The sequence below is a fragment of the Marmota marmota genome, unplaced genomic scaffold (genome assembly GCF_001458135.2).
Source record: "Marmota marmota marmota unplaced genomic scaffold, marMar, whole genome shotgun sequence".
Classification (NCBI taxonomy): Eukaryota; Metazoa; Chordata; class Mammalia; order Rodentia; family Sciuridae; genus Marmota; species Marmota marmota.
Genome location: NW_026000005.1, coordinates 1,226,637 through 1,242,549, shown reverse-complemented (window position 1 = coordinate 1,242,549; position 15,913 = coordinate 1,226,637). Strand labels below are relative to the sequence as shown.

General features: G+C 34.6%; 1 protein-coding gene across 7 annotated transcripts in view; it reads left to right on the top strand.

The window, feature by feature from the left end:
* The window catches only part of Ccdc141 (coiled-coil domain containing 141), a 184,560-nt gene that overhangs the window by 154,007 nt on the left and 14,640 nt on the right, over positions 1-15,913 (top strand). For all 7 annotated transcript variants that reach the window (XM_048808096.1, XM_048808095.1, XM_048808097.1 and 4 more), the window contains 4 exons: positions 7,551-7,691; positions 8,965-9,159; positions 10,554-10,737; positions 13,833-13,945. In XM_048808096.1, the coding sequence (XP_048664053.1) occupies positions 7,551-7,691; positions 8,965-9,159; positions 10,554-10,737; positions 13,833-13,945 (633 nt within the window). The remainder of the gene's footprint in view (positions 1-7,550; positions 7,692-8,964; positions 9,160-10,553; positions 10,738-13,832; positions 13,946-15,913) is intronic.

The window sequence follows — 15,913 nt, the reverse complement described above, 5'->3', positions numbered from 1 at the left end:
GGGAAAATATCAGAAGAACATTTTCAATGCCTCTTAGTAAAATAAATATATATGTGTTCTAGTTTATATTGCAAATATCAGAGTACAAACAGATGGTCAATTTCCACAGTGGTAATAATATTTAGATATCAATAATGTTAAAAATTTAGACATTATTATCATTATTGCTCTTTAGATATAGGCACTTAGACCATTATATAAAATGAAATGAAGTATGGTACACAATTTTTTTTTCTTTTATTAAGAATAAAACCAGATACTTGGCTGGGAAACTAGAACATGCACAGTATTTGTTTGTTTGTTTGTTTGTTTTTTAAGTTAATCTTAGAACATTGTTTTGCTTCCAATGTGCTTAAAGTGCCTCCTGAAAGTTCAGACTCTGGGTTGCAGTAGATTTTGGAGAATGTCTAGTTTAATATCTTCGTTTTTCAAATGAAAGTATAGGTATATGATTTTCATCTTAATAATGCACGAGAGGACAAAGAGTTTCTGCTCATAGTATTCCGGGGGTTGACTCTGAATCAGGCTAATTTTTGAGCAAAAGTCAGTTGCTAAGTTCAGAATCTACCATTCACAAATGTTTCAGGCCCAACCACCCACTACATGATCTGATGTTAAATGTATCTTCTTCTCTATGGTTTCCTCTTCTATTTCTATTTTCTATCTATTCTAAGATATTTGTATGATCGGATGTGACAGCATAGTTCATTTAGTTATTTCAAAAAATATTTCTTTCTTGACTGTGCTGTAACTAACTTGTGTGGTCTCATCTGCTCCAAAGGTGCTTTCAAAAGGATTTGGTACTTTAAGGCAAAATGTATACATAAGTACTCTAAATATCATTTTTTAAAAATGTAATGCAATATTCCTTAAAGACAAAAAAACAATGATTTTGTGCTAATAAGGCACAAAATCATTGTTTTTGTCTTTAAGGAATATTGCATTACATTTTTTTAAAAATGATATTTAGAAATTGTAAAACCTTATTTTCTTAGTATTTACCTACTAGAAAACACAGCTGTCAAACTGCCAGTTTTTTTAAAACTTTTAAAAACTTATTCAAAAATTATCAAGGCACAAAATTATTATTTTTTGTCTTTAAGGAATATTGCATTACTTTTTTAAAAAAATGATATTTAGAAATTGTAAAACCTTATTTTCTTAGTATTTACCTACTAGAAAACACAGCTGTCAAACTGCCAGATTTTACGGTATTTATTTTTACCCATTTCACACAAAGGTGGATTTCGATGCATAAATGTTAAATACCATTGTATATTTTCTTGCCTGGTTAAGTGAATAAGTGATTAATACACATAAACATATTCTCTGCTGTGTGACATGACAGAGGAACATCATTAGTTACTCATTCTTTGCCCATCTACATTTAGAAAAGTAATAAGTTAATATCGAGTATTTTTTTTTTTTTTTGTAACTTGACCAAAAAATCCTTTATATGACGTTAATGGAAATGTGTATCTTGAGGCTCATATTATGGGTCACAAGCAATTCCTCTGCTGAAAAGAACAGCAGTGACAGAATCAGGTTGGTATCCATTTTCTCAAAATAAGCTTTCTGCACATCAGCTTTCAGGTAATTATATTACTGTACCCCAAAGTGTTTCCACGTAGCAACATCTTGCCTATCAGGAAGAAAGCAGAAAAGGACTCAGCATATATATTCCATGTGTCAGGCATGTGTTCCAATGGCACAAATTCTTCCGTCAGTTTGGATAAATCCATCATCTGAGTTCTAGAGACACAAGCTGGATTAGAAACAGTAAATTGGAATAGAGGAACAGTGTCCTTAGGGACACATACACAATCAATAAAAATAAAACCACCTGATATCATGTGGCACTTTGCTACTGACAAAATGACCATGGACAACCACCCACTGACAGGAAAGGAAGTAGAAAAAATTTATATAGAGAGCAAAACTGCCATTGGGGCAGCACCATGAAATAGTACAGACAGTAATTATTTTCCAGATTTATAACCTGAATTTATTATTTAAAAATTTTTTAAAAAGACTTCATTCAACAAATATCTTTAATGTGTGGCTGCTGTGTGCCAGGCCATAGGAATACAAACGACCACAGGAAACTTAGTGTAGGGAAAATTAAAACCTAGGAGGCTTTACTTCATGGTCATTTGTTAATCGGGCGGCACTCTATATCTATTTGGAAGGTATGCGTAAGTAAATAGGAAAGTTTCCAATTGTTCAGGAAACATCCTGTGGGGTTAAACTATCTTAAAATTTCAGTGTTTAACTTGTGTAAACAGCTGTAGGAAAGTTCCAGAAGAATATAGAGAACTGAAGATTAAAACTATAATAGTTATCATATCCAGAATATATTATGAAGATAGGAAACATGCAGAGTGGGTAAAATATTTATTATTGAGACCTGCTGCCACCTACAATTTGAGATGGTGCAATCATCTTCTCTTTCCCAGTTGCTCCGTTTTCTTTTGCTACAAGATGGGTCTTAAGCTCGGGTCGATGTGGTATGGTTGCCGAAGGGAATGAGAACAAGAAATTCTTGTCCAGGAACATCTCTAGCACTAAGGCTGAATATGCTACCATTTATATTTGGCAAACCATTTTGGTTAACTTTTAAGTCTTTGGGTGTCTTCCTTTCAAATGCAAGCATTTCTGGAGGGTGACATTACAGACTTTTGTTACTGAAATTGAGCATCAAAAAGTTTTATTTATTTTTCTTTTTTCGGGAATGGGCAAAATGGTGGGTAAGAAATGAAGCTTCTCGGGTGGACATTAAGAGAAATGAAAATTAACTACCATTTTTTTAAATTTTTACTTCTGACCAAGAATGTCATAATCCTAATGGAATTTTTTCTTGTTTAGTTTGGTTTTTAAATACATTTCCTTGGTTGTAAAATATCCCCTGTCTCTCACATCAATTGGTCTTGCCAGCAACAGACTTACAGATAATACATTCTTGTGCCAAAGCTGCCTCAACCAGCTTAGTCAAGACTAAGAATAGCAAGTCAGATTTCAGGTCAGAAGTTTCTTCTGCTTCTTCCCAACAACACTTTCATCCTAATCCTGAAAGGGAGTTTACAGCTTGCTAGAAAATTTGGTGAACATGCTCATTCTTCTAGTTTCAAAATGACCGTGGTTTTAAAATCTTAATAATTTTTGATCTAATTATAGCTGTTAACCTAGTCTACTTATTCCATGGCAAATACAGAGGAGTTGAGAGAGTGCAAAAAAAGGAACATCAAATTATTGACTGAATTTTTTTTTCCTAATTTTTAAAAGATGTTCAGAAATTGTATTAATATGAATTGTAACAACAGTTAAAGATTTCCAGTTGGGTAATTTTTTTCTTGCTTCATAATTTGGGTGTTTTATTTTTCTGCATATGTGCTCAAGTCGAACAGTTGTCTTAACCATCTCCACCATTCCCTATTGTTGACAAGCGAACTAAAGTTAGAAACAGCTGCATGAACAATGATACCACACTAAGCAACCATGGCACTCAGTTCCTTTAAAAATATGACCCCAAGTTATGTGGGGATTAGATGGGAAGTTAAGTTTTCATATTGGAATGTGCAGGTAAGAAAAATTAGATACTGCTAAATTTTTTAGTTGCTGGAGGTAGCTCTCCATGCTGCTTGCCACATGTACCTCAAAAGTACTGAGTTTGAGTTGGTTAAGGCAGAATGGTTTAGATTTTGAATGTATTTCCAGTGGGACCAAAAGAGAAAAGTGCCAGCACCTTCGGCAAGGGAGCTCGAGTGTCAGAAAGAGGCTGATCCCATTTCACATACCCATAGTGTCATGAACATTCTTCAGCCTTATGAATCATGTTCAGGGGAAGTGCATACATTCTGAAGCAAACAGAAATAAAGTCACACTTATCCGTTATCAGTCTTAAATTTCTTTTCTTTTTCTTTTTGAATTGAGGATTTAACCCAGCAGTGCTTTACCACTGAGCTATATCCCCAGTCCTTTTTATTTTTTATTTTTAGAGAGAGTCTTGTAAGTTGCTGAAGGTCTCAATAATTTGTGGAGGCTGACCTCAAATTTGTAATTCCCCTACTTCAGTCTCCAAAGTTGCTGGAAATACAGGTGCATGCCACCCCACTCAGCCAGTCTTAAATTTCTTAACCTAAAGTTTATTTGAAATCTCATGGTTTAGGATTAGAGTGTTAAGGCTTTGTCTTTCTCCATTCCTCATATAATTTTTTATTAGCTGTTAAACCTTCTCATTTAAACAAGCATCTCTGTTCAGGTGCCAACTGCCATGACCATCACAGCTGTTAATTCAGGATCCAGAGAGGGATGATGGGGGATGAAGAAAAGACAAATAGACACACATAGAGAAAAGGCTGGGGCCAGGTTAGCAGCCAAACCCCATTGGAGTTTGACTGACCCAGAGCTCGCTCAGCATGTTTATTATATAAGTTTCATCAAAAGGTTATTTTTGGAAAAGTTTCAGCAAAGCAGGAAATCTAAAGGATGCAGGACTGGCAAGACATTAGGGTCATCTTGTTATGTTCAAAATCCTCTATCTCCAGGAGTTGGTGTCTGAACTCAAGGCCTCGACTGCTAACTGCCGCTGTGCCTTTGTATGTAGCTTCCCTGGGCTGGTGTCAGCATAGCAACTGGGCCATCTTGACCTGCACCTCTACACAGGCATTTCCCAGTGCAACACTGCCATGGGGGAATCAGATCATGGTTCAAATCACCACTCTCCACATCTCCCTCCTTTTAATTTTTTAAATGTAACTAAGGTATGACTATTTTTAAATGTTGGAATTTTTCCCTCTGGGTAAGGAAACCCTCAGTGCTGTAAGGAGAAATAAGTGATGACTGCTCTGGCTGCTTCAGGCTGAGAGGGGGCGACACAGGGCAAGCAGTTTGGGTTTCCCCCTCAGGAATGCTTTGGTCAATCGAGAAGTCTGTGGCAAGAGTCTGGTTTGGAAAAAAACATGTTGTAAAGTCATCTGGGAGGTGAGTGCTTCTATGAGAGAAACAAGAAGACATATGAGTACTAGAATGAGATTAATGCAAAATCATGAATATGATGATGACAATAGAGATGAGCAATTTTTTATTTTTTATTCTACCAGGAGGTATGATCTTATCAGATAAGACCAGATTAATGTATTTAAGAAATCCTTATTATTTTAACACATAGAAATAAACTTTGGTTTACATCAGTACATTAATTTTTTTTGGTAGGGGTGTTTACCAAGGATTGAACTCAAGGACACTTGGCCACTGAGCCATACCCCCAGCCCTATTTTGTATTTTATTTAGAGACAGGGTCTCACTTAGTTCTTTAGTGCCTTGCCATTGCGAGGCTAGCTTTGAACTCTCCATCTTCCTGCCTCAGCCTACTGTGCCTCTGGGATTATAAGCATGTGCCACTGCATCTGGCATTACATTAATATTTGATCTTTAAAAAAAAAAACAACCCTTGAATAATTTTAACTAATTGTGCTAAAATTATATGTAACTAAATTTAATTACACACAAACTTTTAAAAAGTGCTTAATGGTTTTCATGTTAATGACACAGCCCCTCTTCCTTCCTCTAGACTGAAGTGTATAAAAATATGTCATGTTTCAGTAAAGAAAAATAAGATACAAAATTTTATTTTCCATGGATAAATGTTAGTGATATATTTTCCCCCTTATTCTACCTTTGATAAAATATGCATGAAAACAAAATTTATCATCTTAACCATTTAATGTGCATAGTTCAGTGCTATTTAGTACATTCACACCATTGTGAATCTATCAGCAATGTCTGCATGTCTGCAGAACTTTTTTTTTTTTTTTTTAACCATTCCAAACAGAAACTCTGGTCATGAAACAATAACTCACCACTGGGATATGTTTTTTAAAACAAGAATTCCTGGCTTGCTCAGAGGTGGTATTATTATACTTATAGTTGTAGATTATAGCCTTATGGGGAAAAAGTTCCTGCCTAAGGTTTATCTGAATATTAAAGATATAGCTCCTTTACATCTGAGACTCATAAAACTGACCTCATACTTTCCTGCTAAAATCAAACATGTGTACATTGAAACATCAAATGTCATAGTATGTAAATATTTATTGGCACAAATATGCTAATTTATTATAATATTCTTGTAAATCATTTTCTGAGTTCTGATAAATTGTTTACAATTTTTGAATTTATGGCTCTTTTGACTCCTTCTAAACATTACTGATTTATCAATTAAAATGCTCTATGTAGTCTCTGTTCTTGGTTTAGTTATAGTTTCAAGCTAATGCGCAACAATTTTATGACCATATGAAATAAATAATACTGATTAAGTATAAGTATGACAGATGCAAAATTACATGAATATAATAATTTCTGTGTACACAAATCTGCTAAGGCTTTGCAGACAATTGTCTCCAAGAAGTGTTAAATATAAGGTCAAGGCTTTATTTTCAAATATGCAGAATTTGAAATAAGCATTTTGAGAAAGCATGCATTTTCTAGAGCAGATACATTTTTCTGCATTATGAATCTAAAATCTCACCTGGTGCACAGCTTTTATTCCCTCCCAAATAAATTATTTGCTGTCATTGAAAAGAATTTTAATGTTTTTCTGACTTTTCTCATCATAGCTCAAATTTATCAACCATGACATTGTTCACTCTTGCTGTTAAATGACTCCGTAGAATCTTGAGGTTAATGGTTTCTCTGTATTTCTCTTTGCTGATAACACAAAGAGAGAGTTGCCTGTCAATATCCTCATCCTTCTTGAATATAGAGAAGGGACAGAAAGTGATGTGTCTAATAGAACTGAACTGCTTAGAATTCTGGTGCAATGGTAAAGTCAAGCTGTCATCATCTGTTACCCTGTTCTCTGAGCAGAGACATGTCCTCAGGTTAGCATTGCCACCATGGGCAATGACTCTCATTTTATTTATTTATTGTTTTTGAAACACATCTGAAGTTAACAACCTATGTCTAAGAAGTAAACTCCTTTGAAAATGACTCAGGAAAAATATTTTTTAACTGGGCAAATAAAACTGTCCTATCAGATCTTCTTTTTCACTCCAAGGTGGTCTCAATGTCAACACTTCATGGTCCTCTTCAACCTGAATAGCTCCTTGGAGCTTAGAACATTTAAATGTGATGGCTGCAAGAGAACATTGGGAGATGGAAGAATCAGGAACAAATATTAGCACAGAAAACAGAATGAATAGGATAAATGATACCAAATAAATAAAAATAAGAAAATCAAAGTTGGTGAAAGCCTTTGCACAATATGTTAGAAACTGTCTTGCTTGGGGACCAATGGGATATTCTGTAATTTTAAATCCTAATAATTACAAATCAAAATGTATTAAGAACAACTGATGACTACTCATATTGGGGGATATATTTAAATTCACACTACATATCCACCTACCTGATTTGTTAGATTTCTATTGAAAATTAACTGAATGCATTTTGAAGGTTATACATATTTTGAAGTGTTTAGATATCTTGACTTATCATAAATGAATATAAGTTTTCTTATTTTAAGAATCCTGTTTCTTTTTATTGAACTGTAGCTCAAAGAGTCTTTCAAAGATATCAAAAAGAAATTCAACAATTTGAAGTTTAACTACACTAAGAAAAATGAAAAAGCTCGAAATCTGAAGGCTCTTAAATATCAAATACAACAAGTTGATATGTATGTTGAAAAAATGCAGGTAATGAAAAAGTGTTTGTGTGTGTGTGTTTATGTGTGTGTGTGTGTGTGTGTGTGTGTGTGTGTACTACAATGATTGCAAAATCATTTAGTACTTTATATCAAGGTGCCTATTGGGGTTTTTTTGGATCAAAAAGATCATTTTCCATAACATTTGGGTTTCTTGTGTAAAATAAGTAATAAATTAATTTATTTCTCCTTTTCTTTTCAAAAATAGTAATTTTATCCCTATAGTCCAGAGTCTGCCTTCCTGAATGGTTTTTTTTTTTTTTTTTGGTTGGTTTTGGTGTTCAGCAAAATGGTGCCAATTTTAAGTGGACTCACCTGTAGTCACAGTATCATCCTGTCCTTGATAACAGCATGCCACCCTTAGTGGGAATTCTATCATCTAAAGTCAAGTGTTGCTTTTACTACTTTTTAAAATATTGTTTATGAGAGCCAGATTTTAAAATTTTTATTAGTTTTTTTTAATTTAAAGTTTTTAAAACTGATCCATAAAGACATAAAAATTATACATACTTATATATATATTTATGTGGGGATAGGTGCTGTTTTAATACATGCGCACATTGTGTAATGTTTAAATCAGGTAAAACGTATCTGTCTCCTCAAACACTTATCATTTTATATTTATGATGAAAACTTTCAGAATTTCTTCTTCTAGCTTTCTGGAATATGCGATTCATGATTGTTCTCTGTAGTCATCTCTGCACTAGAACACCAGAGCTTCCTCTCCTGTCTGACTGTAACTTAGTACCCATTGATGGACATTGAGATTTATCTTTTGAGGTAGCTTCAGAATGATTTCTACCAAACCTACGCTCATGTCAACCTCTGTTCTTCTGCCCAAGACATATGTACCCTGTAAGCCTCCACTTATTTTCCTTGCACCACTCTGTATCAGCAGCTTCCTTTAAGCCTCTCCCAGTCCCTTGATGACCACATGAATGGTGAATGCCCTTTTCAGGAGACAGTGAGCTTATTAAGAACAAGTATTTGATTTTCATTTTATGATGACTCTCTTTTTCTAAAATTCCTACTAATATTTTCAAAATCTGTAATAAACCCTTCTAAATTGTTTATATATTTGCTGAATACTGGATCAATAAAATATTTGGAATAAAACCTATTATTTTCAAAATACACTTATAATAACTGTGATTTTAACATATCAGAATGGTGGAAGTTACAAAAATTTGTCCTTATTGTCTTGCTATTTTATTGCTACCCTTCATAAATCAAATCTGATTTTTTTCAACTTTTTTTTTGCACAGGTTTTGAGAAAGAAAATGGAAAAAGTTAATAATAAAACTTGTGATTCTTTCTTAAATTATCCAAGTAATAAAGTTAATGTCCTTTTGGAAGCCATGAAGGATTTGCAGAAACATGTGGAGGACTTTGAGAAAGTTGTCACAGATTACAAAGTAAATCTGGACCTGACTGAGCATCTCCAAGAAGTAATAGAAGAGGTATCATCTTAGTATTGTGATGGTATTCTTGTTGTAATGTTTAAAGAAATTATTTTGCTACTTTAAAACAATGTTGCATTAGATATTATTGTCATTAAATCCCGGAATCATACTCCCTTTCATGATTGTTTCCTTAGGATAATTTCTTGAAGTAGAATCTCTAGATCAAAGGGGATGGCTGTTGTAAGGCTTTTGATTGTATTATCCAATTGCTCTTCAGAAAGCTTTTACTAATTTACCCTTGCCAGAAACACAAGAGTACACATTTCTCTATAACCTCATCGACCCAGGATGTTTAACCATTGTGAAATTATGTTCACTGCTGGATAGCAGTTTAAAATACTTATAATGGCTTATTTGTCTCACAGATTTTGAAAATATTTAGAAAAAAAGTGATACTGGCATTTTTCAGGTGCAAGATTTTGTTATTCATGTAATTTTTATTATTGTCAAGAGGATTAATGGTGGTCTACACAAAAGGCATAAGTTTGACAAGTTATTATTTCACACTTCATACTGAAGAAACTACACTTGAAGCTCTTGAGTATTCTTTGTTGCCTATTATCCTGAGATAAAGAGTATCTTTCTTTATCACTAATACAGTTGAGTTTTTAGATTTAACACTACATTAAGGAGGATCAAGATGATTATTCTTCTATATCTGATGTATGGGTTTGCTGCAGCTCCATGGCACTTATTTAAAACCAGCTTATAAGAGAGTTGTGTGTTGCTATTTCTCTCCCAGCATAAGTGCCTCTGGCCTGGGTCAAATGTTCCTCCCATCACAATTATTCATTTTTAGTGAAAAACTGTTTCAATTCTCCAATGTGCTTTGAAAATATGACTATCTTCTATTTTTAAATGGTAAAATGCTATCCTTTGGATGATATTTCCTCCATCCATAATCTAAATACCATTCTTAAAAGATAATATATTTATTGCAATATTAAACAGGCAATATTTTACCTATGGATTGCTAATGATATTACTTTATTATGCTGGATTTTGAATGTTTGGGCTATTTCCTTTCCTCATAGCTGATGTTTGGATTCTTTTTAGTGCCAAATGTTTTTCATGACTCTTGTTCTTGAGTCTGCAACATTCCTCTTAGGAATTATTTTTTTAGACAAACCTAAGAAGGCAGGAGAATCAAAGGTGTTTCTATTTTTTTGGTTTTTAATTTTATTTTCATAGTATGCTTTCTTATTTCTGCCTTTAGTATCTAAGTGAAAAATTATAGTGTTTTGGTATTTTCTTTAATATGACTTTAAAAGTTCAAACCCATGTGACCACAAAGTTTGAGGAAATTAAAATATTATGCTTCACTGGTGAATATTAAGAACTTTCGAAGGATGATATCTCTTTAATCTGTGCTTTAACCCATTTTAATTTAGTGTCACTTTTGGTATGAAGATGCAAGTGCCACAGTTGTAAGAGTTGGGAAATATTCCATGGAGTGCAAGACAAAGGAAGCCGTGGAAATTCTCCACCAGCAGTTCAACAAGTTCATTGCACCCTCAGTGCCTCAGCAAGAGGAAAGGATTCAGGAAGTCACGAACCTTGCTCAGCGCTTATATGGTAAGTTCTCTCTTAAGCAATGCAGTGATTTGCCAACAAACCAATCTGTACTGAACCTTATCTAGCATGAAGGAGGGAAGGCAAGCCTTAGGGTCCTCTGGTTCAAAATTATTCAGAGGAAAGGCTCATGATTAGAGCCCATATCCAGCAAAACAAACAGCAGGGAATGGAGGGAGGGATTGCTGACAGCAAGAGATGGAGCCTCCTGATTTTTAGCTACCAGAAAGAGATATAAACTCTCCTTCTCTATTTGCTTTTCTCCTCCATTCCTCTTATTCATCTCCAGGGAAATAAAACCAGAACAACTCAACTTATACACACACACACACACACACACACAGCAACAACAACAAATCTAATTTCTACTAGAGTAATTCCTTGAACAACATACAAAATACTTATGAATAATAAGTATGAATAATACTCATTCATAAAGCTAAGATTGAGGTCTATAACCCTCTGGTTTCTATGAAGGTTTTGGTTCACAGATTTGAGAAATAGCTGGAAAATCCTCCCTTATCTACCTCTCACTTGTGTAATAAATGGAAGAACTCTGATTTTTATCTTAAAATTTCTGTTTTTGTCTACCTCCATCATTAGGAAAGGTAATATTGTTGCCAGCCTGAGAAGTCCTTCTTCCTAAAAGCCGTCTCCAATAAAGAAGTCCCTAGGTGGTGACAATCTTCCAGGGCTTTAAGGAATAAGTTCCATGCATTTTCTGATGTTCTTGTGAGATCAAGAGTAATTCCCAGAGACCAGGCAAATGCAGCCTAGAAGAGAGACAGCAATAGGTGGTATAAAATACTTCTTCTGGCTTCCAACATCTGCCACCAGATAGATAGTCTTCTAACATGAAGCACTACCCATGCATAGCCATAAAAATGCTGTAGAATAAAACAACATGTACTGTGCTTTCTATTATTAAATTATTGAGAATGAATTATTTATGACTTTCCAAAGGAAAATGATAGAAGTATAAAGATACTAAAATATAAATTGAAAAATTAATGAAAACGAATGGGACATATCCTAATTACTGTGGTTATTGTATAGAGCACTAAGGAGTTTGGAAGTATTCTGCTCCCATGCAGATGTTCGCTGCTCTTGGTGTACTTGTCACATGGAAGCATAAACAGCTGTTTATTTGTCTGTCTTCTCTCCTGACTACAGATGCCTTTAGGGCAAGGGGAGTATACTTAATGTTGTATTTGTGCCTGTTCAAGTTCAGACTCCATAAAATTAATTTCCCTCCAATCATACAATATCCTATACTCTGCTTCATTTGTATTCCTCTGTTTTTGTTTTTGTTTTGTTTTGTTTTAGATATACATAACAGTACAGTGTATTTTTACATAGTGTACATACATGGAGTATAACTTCCCCTTTTTGTGGTTCCCGTGATATGGAGTTATACTGGCATATATTCATATATGAACACATAGAAAAGTTATGTCTGATTCATTCTACTATTCATTCTACTATCTCTGCAATGTCTCTACATAGTATCTCTCTGTACCCAAGCAGACCTTGATTCTCTCCCTTTTCTCAGAACGGTATCAGTCATAGTGGATTAAGGTAGGACCTTAATGAATTCATTGTAACTTAATAATTTCTTCTTAATTTTTTTCTCTTTTCACATTTTTCCTTTGTTCTGCATAAGTTTTTGTATGTTTGTTTGTTTGTTCTTAGTTTGATGCATCCCATTGGTTTATTTTGGATTTTGTTTTCTTCAGGTGTTATTACAAAATCCTTGTTCATTCCCAATGTGATGCAGCATTTTTCCTGTTTTCTTCTAGTAGTTGTTATAGTTCCAGAACTTATGTTTAAGTCTTCAATCCCTTCTGACTTCATTTTGTTACTGGTATGGAATAGAGATCTAGCTTAATTCGTTTGCAAATAGCTATCCAATTTTTGGTTGTGGAATTTTTTTTTTGTACTGGGGATTGAACTCAGGGACATTGGGTCACTGAGCCACATCTCCATCCCTATTTTGTAATTTATTTAGAGACAGGGTCTCACTGAGTTGTTAAGCACCTCACTTTTGCTGAGATATCTACTGTGTAAAAGGGGATGTGGTTGATAAAAAGATAACTTAGACATAGTTGAACTCACAATCCTTTTGCCTAGCCTCCTGAGTTGCTGGGATTACAGGTGTGCACCACCATGCCCAGCTTTGGTTGTGGGATTTTTGAGGGAAGAATTGCTGGCTCAGTTTGGCCAGAGATGAAATATGTCAGATAACTGCGGTAACATTCGGGAGAGGCAGGTTGAAACCAGATTGTGGAAGGCCTTGAATATCATCCTCAGGGATTTGTACTAGGCAATGGAGAATCACTGAATGTTCTAAATAGGAGAAACTAGTTAGAACTGAGTTTTAAGAATATAGCAACATGATTTAGGTTAAGTTGTATAAGAGTAACATCGTATAGCAAATGTTATCATTTTCCTGGAATTCTTTTTTTTTAATGCCTTCATTCATTTGTTTATTTGTTGAGCAAGTATCAACTTTTTATTGGTATTTGTTCTTTTTAGTTACATGTGACAGTAGAATCCATTTTAACATATTTATATTTATACATGCATGGAATATATATAATTCTAATTAGGATCCCAATCTTGTGGATGTACGTGATGTTGAGATTTACTGTGGTAAATGCACATATGTACACAGGAAAGTTATATCAGAGTCATTCCACTGTCCTTCCTATTCCCATCCCCCTGGCAAGTATCCTATTAAAAACTTACTATTACTGTGCGCAGTGGGCACACCTCTAATACCACCAGCTCAGGAGACTGAGGTGGAAGGATCACAAGTTCAAAGCCAGCCTCAGCAATTTATTAAGACCCCATCTCAAAATAAACAATAAAAAGGGCTGAGGATGTGGCTCAGTGTTTAAGTGTTCCTGGCTTCAAACCCTGGTACAAAAAAGAAAAGAAAACACTGCTGCCACTACCCACCACCATCAACAAACCCTTACTGTCTACCAATACTTAGCAACAGACACTTAGGAGATGAATGAATGTCTGGGCTTTTAAAAAATGTTCCTGCTAAGGATTTGACCTTTAAAAATAGTTTTATCCTTTCTCCTTCTCAGGTTTGGAAGAAGGACAAAAATATGCTGAGAAAGTTGTGGCAAAACACAAAGAGGTTCTTGAATCTATCACTGAATTATGTGGGTCTCTCATGGAGCTCAAAGAAAAGCTGAAGGTAATCTCTTCTTCCCAGAATATGTACTTTCAAGTGATATAAATAAAAACGTGTTGATCAAGTGTCTTCTGGTGTGAAGATGTTCTAATAGAAATTCTCAAGAGACATAACATACACATTTGTTTCACAGCATTCTAACATAATTATTGAGGTGTTGCTGATAATTAATTCTGTTTCTTTCCCATCACTGCAGAGTAAAGTATTGCTGGGAATGAAGGCTAATTACAATTAAGATGTCTCGTTTACATTTTCATGGATCATATCCTAAAGGATAAATGTGTGCCACTAAAGCCACAGTACAGACTGTATTAAGTGGCCTTCTGTTTGTGTTCATAAATAATAGGCATTAGGCTTTTTTCCCCTTTCAAATTGTGGCACCAGAGAAAATAAAGCCAATATTCTGGTATTATGTTCATTGAACGTTTAGCTTCATGGAAATATTAATCATTTTCACCTTACATGAAATAAAAATCTTTATGGTAAAAAAAACAGAGTAAATGCTTATGTACTATATATAAGCAGAAAACCATTTAAAAGAAAAATACATGCGTTACTTTACCTATGTTACATCAAAAACTGGTTTGATTAACACTGTTTTTACAATTGACTGAAAGAATTGGCTATACAGAATATGAAGAATAGCAAGGTAATTAAGAGTATAGAATAAAAAAGCTGCCTTGGAATAACAACCCCTCAAATTACTTCATTTGCAAACTTGGGTCATGAATTAGGTAAATTCTTTAATCTCCACCAGTCTCAGTTTCCTGGTCTACTATGTGGCTTACAGGAGTGAATGTGAAAATACTCAATATTATTGTTGTACTTAGAATTATTACTGAGGTTTTTTTAGTTCAGCATAGAATTTTGTTTTTCTGCATGAATTTCCTTGTCATAAATTTGAGTGCCTTATTCATTCAAAGAATTTGTGAGACTAATTCAGTGTATACCCAGCCAAATTATCTTTTTCTAGATTTTTCATCATTTTAAATAACACTACAATGAACATCTTTGTGCACACTGTTCTCCAAAGCAGATTTGGGATAATGAGTCTGAAATTGTTAATGTTCCTAATATGTATGCCAAATTGCTTTTCATAAATGTTTTACAATTATAACACCACCAGCAGTGAGTGAAAGAACCATGTGCCTAAGTTATCCTTTTCAACATTTATCATTTCTTCCTCATCTCTACCTGCCCCTTGAGGATCTCCTGCTCCTATCTTTCCCTACACAGGCTGAAAATCCCTGCTTCCTCTGCCTCTTTGCTTCCATTATTTACAATATCCTTCACAATTATGTGTACTTCTTCAACTTAATGGTATTTACTCTTTCCAAGTGGTATTCCTTTACAGCTTCTGGCCTTCATGACTGTTCTTCCTGAAGGACCTGTTCCCACAGCCTGGCCCCCTTCCTCATTCCTGTTCCTTTGAACTTCTTGTTGTCAGGAGTGTGTCCTCTTTCTCATTCTAAGCTCATCACTTGTATTCTCTTTTTGGCCAGTCAGGAGTCCCCTAACTATATACTCACCTAGATTACCCTGCCTAAGTAGAGTTCCTCTCCTGTCATTGCTGCTTCAGAACCCTTCCCTAAATTCTACCTTGCTTACCAAGAAAAGTTCAGTCTTAAGTCTTTCCAGTGTTCTGAGACTGATCATGCTATGCTTCTGCATTCATTATAGGTTTCTGTCCCACTAGTCTATGACTCTACACTCCCTGGTGTCTTCTAAACCATTACTTCAAGTACATGACCTTCTGATTCTGTTTATCAAAATCTTACCATCTCTCAAAGCCAAAGCCAAATAACATCTTTTCCACAAATCCTGCCTTGTCTCTCTTTGATCTTTCATAGCACTTGTATTCTTTTCTACCTGTCCCAGTCTGTTTCCACTGCTATAGAAAATACCATAGACCAAGTAGCTTATAAACAACAGAAAATTATTTCTTACATTTCTGGAGGTTGGGAAGTTCAA